Source organism: Phoca vitulina, unplaced genomic scaffold (genome assembly GCF_004348235.1).
Source record: "Phoca vitulina isolate PV1807 unplaced genomic scaffold, GSC_HSeal_1.0 scaffold87, whole genome shotgun sequence".
Lineage (NCBI taxonomy): Eukaryota > Metazoa > Chordata > Mammalia > Carnivora > Phocidae > Phoca > Phoca vitulina.
Window position 1 is genome coordinate 717,552 of NW_022589790.1, and position 10,732 is coordinate 728,283.

The 10,732-nt window shown below is 52.8% G+C and overlaps 1 protein-coding gene across 2 annotated transcripts in view; it reads left to right on the forward strand.

The window, feature by feature from the left end:
* RASGEF1C (RasGEF domain family member 1C) overlaps positions 1-6,752 on the forward strand; it is a 56,547-nt gene extending 49,795 nt beyond the window's left edge. For both annotated transcript variants that reach the window (XM_032395754.1, XM_032395755.1), the window contains 2 exons: positions 5,114-5,186; positions 5,672-6,752. In XM_032395754.1, coding sequence (XP_032251645.1) covers positions 5,114-5,186; positions 5,672-5,696 — 98 coding nt within the window. In that variant the 3' untranslated portion in view covers positions 5,697-6,752. The remainder of the gene's footprint in view (positions 1-5,113; positions 5,187-5,671) is intronic.
* The last annotated feature ends 3,980 nt before the right edge of the window (positions 6,753-10,732 follow it).

Sequence of the window (10,732 nt, forward strand, 5' to 3'; positions counted from 1 at the left end):
GCATGGATGCTGTTGGGCATCATAAATCTAAACTATCTATCTGACCCATTCTCCCCCATTGGTAAAGTTGGTGTAATGATAAGAACTCCCCTCCCAGGGCTCACACAAGGAAGGTGGAGCCCTGGCTCACTGTGAATCTTTCCACAGCTGAGTATGTGTGCATATGTGTGTGTGTGTGTGTGTGTGTGTGTGTACGCACACATATAATGATATGAGGCATCTTTTCTCCAGAGTGCCGTTCATGTCTGTCCCCTCCAGTAAATCAGCATTCCCATCTGATCATTTATCAAATATGACAAATTTGCTTATGAATTTGCAAAGCAAGCTTACTCCAGGAGTCCCCTCCTTCAGGAAGAGAAAGTGCTGGAAGCAAGTGGTCATCTGGGCCCAAGTTGATCATCCCAGTGGAGGTGGTGTGGCCCCATGGTTAGCTGCTTCCTGGATCCAAGATCCTCAACCCACCCTGAGAGGCCCCTGCTCAGCACAAAGGAGGCCTGGCTCCTCTTCACAGCAAGCATCTTATGAAGGGATTCCCCACTCATGCTCAGGAGAACATCTTCTGCCAAAAACAAAAACTTAGGGGAAGGATTATTTTAATGATTTTGCTTTTAAGTGTTAATACTTTAAAGTTTGCCATTTTTTTTCTTATGTTTTGGAGCGAGTAACTTTTTGGAGGGGTCTCGCCTGTAACTGGAAGCCCAGCAGCATGATGGATAAACCAGCCTGAGCTGCTCCCACCCCAGCAAGCTGTGTGACCCTGGGCAGGTGCCTCACCCTCTCTAAGCCTCACCTGCTGCATCTATAAAGTGGGGTAATGAGAGAACCTACTTCGGAGGCCACAGTGAGAATTACTTGAGTTGGCACAGGCAAAGCCCATAGGACAGCCCTCCATTGATACTAGTTTGTGTTAGTTTCCTACTGGGCCTGTAACAAATCACCACAAACATGGTGACTCAAAACAACTCTAATTTATCCTCTTTCCCTTATGGAGGTTATGGTCCAAAATCAGTTGCACTGGGCTGAAATCAAGGTGTCAGCAGACCTGGTTATTGTGGGAGGCTCTGAGGGGAAGGTTGTTTCCCGGCCTGTTATGACTTGTATTTATGGCCACCCATATTCCTTGGCTAGTCACCCTTCGTGCACCTTCAAATCACATCATTCCAACCTCTGCTTCCACCATCACATCATCTTCCCTCTCCTGTGGTCAAGTCTCCCTCTGTCTCCCTCTTAGAAGGACACTTGCAGTGGCATTTAGGGTCCTGCTGGATAATCCAGGAGAATCCCTCCATTTCCAGATCCTTAACTTAATCCCATCTGCAGAGTCCCTTTCGGCCATGGAAGGTAAATATTCACAGGTCCCAGGGATCAGGATCTGGATATCTCAGGGGACCATTATCCAGCCTACAACACTAGTTACTGAGATGATTACCAATAACAATTAGCCAATAGAGGTTGGGCAATAAAATGTGTCAAACGCATATTAGGAGAGGGGTGGGGGGGCCTGGGGCAGGGAGAGGAGTGAGAGAAGGGCATTTCATTCCCTCCTTTAGCCAACAGTATCTCTAGAGAGCCTACTATGTGCAAAGTGGTGATTTGGCTATGAACATACAAATAAAACCCTGGCCTTTCTGACCAGCACCTTCCAGTGACCTTCCTTCCTCCTCTCCCTCCCCGTCCCCTGAAAAAAGTGGAGAAAGCAAGAGAAGGGACCTGAGCTGGGTTGAGCCCCAACTGGGTCAGTCACAGCCCCTGACAGAAATCCTGTCCTGCCCTCAGCTCCAGGTTCCCCCTGGCAGGACCCACCTAGCAATCAGGTCAACCTTGAGGCTCCCTGAAATAAATGATAATATAGAAAGTATCAGCAAAGAAACAGAAGATATAAGGAAGAACCAAATGGAAATTATAGAACTGAAAAATACAATAACTGAAATAAAAAACTGAGTGGATGGGCTCAAAAGCAGAATGGAGAGGACAAAGGAAAGAACTGGTGAGCTAGAAGACAGAACAATAGAAATTATACGATCTGAACAACAGAGCCTCAGGGACCTGTGGGACTACAACAAAAGATCTAACATTCTTGTCATCAGAGTATGGAAAGGAAGGGGACAAAACAGGCAGGGTTGAAAAAAATCATCCAAGAAGTAATGGCTGGAAAGTCCCCAGATTTGGAAAAGGTATAAACCTAGAGATTCAAGAAGCTGAGTGAATCCCAAAGAGAATAAATCAAAAGAAACCCACACCAAGATACATCATAGTCAAATTTCTGAAAACCAAAGAAAAAGAAACAAATTTTAAAAGCACTGAGAGAAAAATGACACTTTACCTACAGGGGCAAAACGATTTGGATGACATTAGATTTCTCATCAGAAACTACAATGGCCAGAGGCAGTGGCATAGTTTTCAAGTGCTTCAAGAAAATAACTGCCAACCCAGAATTCCATATCTAGTGAAAATATCCCTCGGGAATTTACTACAGCTAAATCAAAATGGAATTCTAAACACTGTTCAGGTAGCTCAGAGGAAGCTGGTTCTTTGAAAAGAACTGTAACATTACCATCCTCCAGCAAAGAACCTCTTGACAAAAAATAGAAGACAGAAATTGCTAATATCAAGACTGAAATGGAGAATATCACTACAGACTCTGCCAACATTGAAGAGCTGGTTAGGAAATACTATGAACAACTCTACACACATTAATTTGACATGTTGGATGGAATGGACCAATTCCTTAAAAAACACAAACTACCACAAACTCAACACAAAGTAGATCAGTTGAATAGCCCTATGACCATTAAGGAAATCTCATTTGTAATTCTAAAACACCCCAGAAATGAAATCTCTGACTTCAGATGGTTACACTAGAGAATTCTATTAAACATTTGAGGAAGACTTAATACTGATCCTGCACAATCTTTTTCAAAAAATAGAAGAGGAGAGGACTTCCCAATTCATTTTATGAAGCCAGTATTGCCCTGATACCAAAACCAGACAAAGACAGTAAAGAAAAAGAGAGTAAAGACCAAGATCCCTTGTGAATATAGATGCAAAAATTTCTTAACAAAATTTAGCAAATAGAATTTGGCAATAACAAAAAATAATTACATACCATTGCCAAATGAGTTTATTCCAGAGATACAAGGCTGTTCAATATTTGAAAATCAATCAGTGTGATCTACCATATTAACAAGCTAAAGGAGAAAAATCACTTGATTATATCAATTGATATAGGAAAAGCATTTGACAAATTTCAACATGCAGGCATGGGAAAAACTCTCAGAAAAATAAGAATAGAGGGGAATTTATCAACTTAATAAATTGCATCTACAAAAACTTTTCCACTAATATAATGTTTAATGGTGAAAGACTGAATGCTTTCTCACTAAGATCAGTAACAAGGCAAGAATATCTACTCTCACCATTTTTATTCAAGATAGTAATGGAGATCTAGTCCATGCAATAAGGCAAGAAAAGAAAATACAGATCAGAAAGGAAGACTTAACAGTGTCCCTATTTGCAGAAAATGTAAAAAGTCTCAAAGAATCTGCAAAACTCCTAGAATTAAGTGATTAAGCACAAGTTGAAGAATACAAGATAAAGATGCAAAAATCTATTATATTTCTATGTGTTAACAATGAATATGTGGACACTGAAATTAAAAATACAATCCCATCACTCAATATAGTCACTCAAAAACATGAAATACTTAGGTGTAAATCTAACAAAATATGTTCAAGGTTTGTACGCCAAAAACTGTTGATGACAAATCAAAGAAGATCTAAATAAATGGAAAGACAGGATGTTCATGAATGGGAAGGCTCACATAGCAAAGATTCTAATTCTCCTCCCCAAATTTAAATACAGGTTTAATGCAATTCCTATCAAAATCCCAACAGGATTTTTTTTTTTTTTTTTTGCGGATAAAGGCACAATTGATCTAAAATGTATATGAAAAGACAAAGGAACTAGAAGAGCTGAAATAATTTTGAAAAAGAAGAATAAAAGGAGAGGGATCACTCTACCCAATAGTGAAGCTGATATAATACAGCTATGGTCCTCAAGGCCATGTAGTATTTGTGAGATAGATACATGGATCAACGGGACAGAATAAAGAGCCCAAGAATAGACCCATGCAGATATGCCCAATGATTGACAACAGAGAAAAAGCAATACAGCAGAGGAAAGATAGAACTTGCCAAAACACTGACAGTGCATTTGAACATCCATAAGCCAAAAAGTGAGCCTCGACCTCAACCTTACACCTTCTACAAAAAAATTAACTCCAAATGAATCACAGACCCGAATGCAAATTGTAAAACTATACAACTTTCAGGAAGAATAAAAACAACAGCAAATCTTCAGGATGTAGAACTAGTTAGAGTTTCTCATAAAACTAAATATGCAACTACCATCTGACTCAGCAATTGTGCTCTCGGGCATTTATTTGTCCCAGAGAAACAAATCCTCATGTTCGCATGAAAACCTGCACTCCCATGTTTATAGCAGCTTGATTTGTTCTAGCCAGACACTGGAAACAAGGCAGATGCCCTCCAGTGGGTGAGTGGGTAAAGACACACTGTGGTATATCCATGCTGTGGAATACTCTACAGCAAGAAAAAGGAGTGAAGGATGGATACACACTCCAGCTTTGATGAACTCCGGAGAATTACTCCCAGTGAAGAGAACCCATCCCAAATGTTACGTACTGATCCCATTTATATCACATTCACAGAATGACGGAATCTGGACATGGAGAACCTATTAGTGGTGGCCAGGGGCTAAGAAGGGGGTGGGATGGAGGGAAGTGGGTGGTCCTTACGAGGGCAGCATGAGGGATCCTGGTCGTAATGAGGATGTTCTGTGTCCCGATGGTGTCGATGTCGTCATCCCGCTGGTGGTCCTGTGCTATAATTTTGCAAGTGGTTCCCATGGGGAGAAACTAGGGAAAGGGTACACTGACCTCTCTGTATTAATCGGTTCATATGACTGCATGGGAGTCTACAAATTCCCTTGCAGCTAGTTTAATTTAGGAACCAAAAGCAGGTCAGACTCCGGGTGTAGAGCAGGTTATTATCACCAACCATAACTGTGTAATTTCACCTCGCTTCCTGACTAGGTCTTTATTTGGCTTCTTATGAAAGTGAGAGCCCAGAGAACCAAACAGAAAAAGAGAGGTGGAAATCTCTAAGGTGAGTCTGTGAGCCAAGACAGGGATGGGGATGGGCTGGCGGGGGGAGAGGTGTGGGTACTTGGGGCCAGGCCAGGGCCCAGGGGCTTTGTGGATACCCAGGTCCACGGGGAGGGGGCAGGTCAGGCCAGGCTCTTAGGGGTGGGGGGCAGAACTCAAGCGCTGGGGTGGGAGGGAGGCTGGGATTGCAAACCGTCCCTCAATATCCATGGCTGGAGGCTGCCCCTGTGGGCTGTCAAGATGTGTGTCCAGGTCCAGGACTGCCCCCCCCGGTCCATATTCTTATGCCAGAAAGTGAGGCAGCCCCTCCTGCTTGTTCAGCCTACAAATGCAGCCAAGTGGAGGTTCGTGGACCCACAGCAGTGGGCTCTGACAACTGAGCCGAGAGGGTTGTACAGAGCCCCTCTGGGGCGGGAGTCGCCTGCCTAGCCGGTGACACGCCGGAGGGAAGTCTAATCACCACCCCGAACATGTTTAAATCTGCAGATCTTCTATTTTGGGGAAGACGTGAGAAGCTCAAGGAGGAGGAGGAGAAGGAGGAGGAGGAGGAGGAGGGGAGGAAGTCAGCAGAAGCCTTCCACAGCCCTGCCTTAGCTGGCCCAGCAGAAAATAAGAGGTGTTGCCACCTCACTGCTTTGCAAACCGTGACCCACGGCCTGGCGCCCGCCCCAGCAACCACACGGCCCGGGAGACCTTTCTCCACCTTCCGTGGAACTTCAGCCCCGGGGAAGGGCCCAGGGCCTCCCGACCTGCGGGTAGCACGTGCCTCGGGGGCTCTGCCTTCAGGACGGTGGGGGTCACGTTGCTGGCCGGTCGATCCATCCTCAGCAAGGATGTGGCACCGCCCCCAGAGCGTTGGGTGACTGGCGTCACCGTCCCTGGTGATGAGCAGCACCGAGGCTGACACCCGTCTGTGCCCAGGTGGCCTGGGAGCCCCCACATCTCCAGCAGGCACCACCAGCGGCCCCTGCCGTTCTGCTGACGGGCCCTACCCTGCCCCCCCGACCCCGGGATGGGCTGGTTTCTGCAGCCCAGTTCACCCCTTTCCGGATCCTGCTGGCACCAGGGGACCGCTCTCTGGTGACAGCTGAGACTGACACAGGTCACGGGACAAACCTGAGTCGCGAGAATGACAACATGTACAGTACACGGTAAACTTTAGGTTGGTATAAACACGTCCGTACGCCCTGCGTAGCCACGTCCACACAGGACAAACCTGAGTCGCGAGAATGACATGTACAGTACACGGTAAACTTTAGGTTGGTATAAACACGTCCGTATGCCCTGCGTAGTCACGTCCACACGCCGCTCACTCGTGGGCCTGGGAGGCGCTTCTGTTGGGACGCAGGGCAGTGTCCCAGCTCAGGCCTGGGGACGCTGTGGCCTCGGGTCCAGAGAGGGCCATGGTGGCCATTTCCACTCCGTAGACCCACGTTGGGCTGACAGGGCCCGGCACATGGACACCCACAGCCCTGGATGTGGCCAGACACCTCTCTTCTTGGGGTGCGGTGGGGTTGAGGAGCCCCACGGTGGGTCCCCCTTGGACTCCCCCTGCCCCCAGACCCTCCCACATGGAGTCAAGTTTCTATGCCAGGGAGGAGACGGGCCATGGAGCTGCTGAACCCCCACCCGGCACGTGACCAGGTCCCCCAGCCAGGAAGGCAGGGAGTACGATGTGCACCCCCTCTCCCGGTCAGGGCCTGCTGGACAGAGTGGGGGGTGTGTGTTGGGGTGCACTGACCCACGCTGGCCAGCGCCTAGGCCCCCCTCAGTGCCAGACGTGGCTGTCCTGGTGGCATGGACTTGGGTCCCCTCCGAGCGATAGGCAAAGACAGAGCAGCCAACACATCCTGGTGCCTCCTCAGACTCGGGGAATTCTGCTCGGCAAGGCCCCGGAAGGCATGAGAACGTTCTTTGCCCAGACCAGCCCACCCCCTTTGCATCTGAGACCCCAGAGCGGGGGAGTAGGGACTGGGCTCCAGCCAGCCTCAGGCTCCCGCCCTGCCCGACGCCACACCCAGCTCCTGCGGGGGCCCCACCAGCTGCCTGGAAGCCCCTCCTCATCGCATCCCTCACGCCCTGGCATCCCTTGGGCAACATTAGACAGGACCCCCTGCAGACAGCAGCAGGCACTGTCCCCGCCTCCTGGGCACCCTGAGTACGGCCTGTCCAAGGTGGGGAGTAAGGTCACAGGGGTCCGCGGCCTTGGAGACACATGACGGCCGGTCCGGGGCCGATGCCGCTGGAGCTCAGGGAGGCCTGCTCAGAGTCCAGTGTCCACCAGAGGATGCTGTCTTCTACCCCAGCCCCAGGGAGACTGGACACTCCGGAGCAAGCTCCCCACTCACCCCCAAGGGCCTCATCTGAGCTCTGCAGCGCCTGGGGGATGCAGTGGTCCGAGGTCTGATGACCGCCTGAGAGGTCCGAGGCACCAGGAGCCATGCCGGTGGCCATCTGTCCCTGAGTTGTTAGGGAAGGGGGGTGTTGTCTGTCATTTCATCTTCTGGGACAGTTTTGGCCACACCTTTGAGAATCTCCCCTGGGGTCCTCGGGGTCCTACCCTGGAGGGCTGCCAGCTGAGATAACCAGGCTTCTGCAGAGGCCTGGATGTGGTTAGGTTTCTTGGGATAAATCTCGGGTCATGATGGAGACGCCCTCACCTCAGGAACTGTGGGGGGCTGGGGATGGTGGAGGTGAGTCTCCAATGATACAGCCATGTGGGGTTTCGGCAGACCCATGCATCAGCCACGGGAGAATGGATTGATTCGGAATCCCAGCCAGGCCCAGCGGCCTCTGAAGCAAACCCTGGTCTGGGATGTCTTCTTGTCCCCCCTCCCCGCCCCACTTTTCCCTCTCCGGAGGGCTTGAGAAAAAGCACGAGAAGAGACCATAGCCAGGCCCTCTCCTTGGCCTCCTGGGCACAGTGGGTTTGCTGGCTGCCCTGGAGCCCCAAGGCCCCGATGCCCGCCTCATGGCTGAGGTGGGTTGTGTATCAGGGGCCCATGTCGCCTGGCCCTGGGCCGAGCCTCCCGGGCATCAGCCTTGGGCACCACCTAGGCTGCTGACCGTCCCCCCACAGCTGTAGGCCCCATCCCTCAGAGCCCCCATGGGTCCTCGAACCCAGCTGCAAGGACTGAGGCCAGGTCAGCAGGAGGACAAAGGGGCCTCTGCAGGGAAGGGCCACGCGTGCTGGATGTGGCCGTCTGCAGGGCGCCATTCCTGTCGGGGCTCTGAGGCTGCACCTGGCCAAGGGACACCGCGATCCTTACCTGGGGGGCCGCCAGGCAGGTGTCCGAGCGAAGGCCCTCCTCTGGGCTGCACTGGGGCCTCGACCTAGCAACTGCTCAGAGAAGCAGAGAGCAGGTTCAAGGGTCCCCCGGGCGTACTGGAGACACAAACACACTCAGCCGGAGCCCCTTCGGGCCCTGCCTTTTCTGTGGGGCTCATCACTGGCTGCCTCCCTCTCACCTGCCCAGCGGGGGGTGAGTCCCAGCCTCCCCCTGCCATCCTCCCCACCCTCATTCTGCACTGAGCCACTGAGGGGCTGGAGGGAGTGGGCATGGAGATAGTGGGGGGGGGGCTGCACTTGTGACTGGATTGACAAGGTGGGGAACAGCATGCCAGGCAGTGGGAACAGCATGTACAAGGTCACAGAAGCAGGAAACAAGGAACAGTGTTTCTTTGGCCTTGGGGCCCCAAGCCTGGGGCGGTAGGGCCTGCAGCACCCTCTATGGGCGCCGACAAGCTTGATTTGCCACTGGAGCTGCGACTGTGGGTGCTGTTCTGCTCTCTCCAATATGCTTTCCTCACGTTCCCCACAGCCTGGGGGGAGGTTGCTGCCATCTCTGAGCGGGAGGGAGCAGGGACTGAGCTGGGCCTTGGCTAGAGGGAGGCATGGCGGGGGGGGGGGGCATTTGGGGGCTTGGCTTTGGAGAATGAGCTGGTACCCTGGGCCTGGGTGAGGGATTGTAGGGGGCAGGGGAGTCACCGTGGCCTGCTGCCCCCCAGGCCCCTCCCAAAGCTTAGCACTCTGGGGCTTCCTCACGGGTCCTGGGGTTTCCTGCACCAAGTTGCTTGGGAATCGGGAGATGGACATGGAGCCCAGTGAGCGGCAAAGCTGGGCCCTTGGGGGTGAGTGGGGAGCTTGCTCCGGAGTGTCCAGTCTCCCTGGGGCTGGGGTAGAAGACAGCATCCTCTGGTGGACACTGGACTCTGAGCAGGCCTCCCTGAGCTCCAGCGGCATCGGCCCCGGACCGGCCGTCATGTGTCTCCAAGGCCGCGGACCCCTGTGACCTTACTCCCCACCTTGGACAGGCCGTACTCAGGGTGCCCAGGAGGCGGGGACAGTGCCTGCTGCTGTCTGCAGGGGGTCCTGTCTAATGTTGCCCAAGGGATGCCAGGGCGTGAGGGATGCGATGAGGAGGGGCTTCCAGGCAGCTGGTGGGGCCCCCGCAGGAGCTGGGTGTGGCGTCGGGCAGGGCGGGAGCCTGAGGCTGGCTGGAGCCCAGTCCCTACTCCCCCGCTCTGGGGTCTCAGATGCAAAGGGGGTGGGCTGGTCTGGGCAAAGAACGTTCTCATGCCTTCTGGGGCCTTGCCGAGCAGAATTCCCCGAGTCTGAGGAGGCACCAGGATGTGTTGGCTGCTCTGTCTTTGCCTATCGCTCGGAGGGGACCCAAGTCCATGCCACCAGGACAGCCACGTCTGGCACTGAGGGGGGCCTAGGCGCTGGCCAGCGTGGGTCAGTGCACCCCAACACACACCCCCCACTCTGCCCAGCAGGCCCTGACCGGGAGAGGGGGTGCACATCGTACTCCCTGCCTTCCTGGCTGGGGGACCTGGTCACGTGCCGGGTGGGGGTTCAGCAGCTCCATGGCCCGTCTCCTCCCTGGCATAGAAACTTGACTCCATGTGGGAGGGTCTGGGGGCAGGGGGAGTCCAAGGGGGACCCACCGTGGGGCTCCTCAACCCCCAAGCAATGCCCCAGGCTCTAACTTTCACCCACCCATTGGGGCGCCAAGGGGGCAAGAAGCCGAGTAACTCAGCCCAGAACTGTAGTCAGGGAGTGCTTCGGCTAGAAGCTCCTTTGTACCCTGAAACTCTGTCACACGTGCCGAGCCCCAAGCCTGGAGCTTTACACGCAGCCTCACAAACCCCATGTCACCGTCCCATTTGGCGAGTGACAAAACAAGAGACTCAGAAAGGCAAAGCCACTGGCCAAGGACACTCGGCTTACGGGGATGACGCCTGCGCCTACCAGAATCCACCAGCCCCCGGAGCTCTGCTCCTGAGGGTGTGGAGAAGCCAGGGGGACAAGGGGACTCCAGCTGGCCTCCTGGTCTTGCAGCAAACACAGACACGGTGACACGCATCTTTCCTCCACTCCTGCCCCTGCTTTTTGCCGAAGGGCTGTGCCCCCTGGTGGCCCTGGTGTTTCAGGACTGCCCTGCGGGGTCTCAAACATACTCAAGACAAAACCTCCTGCTGCCTCCACGGGCCCTGCCTGGTGAAGCCGTGCCTCGTCCCTGGTGGCAGAAGACAGCAAGCCTC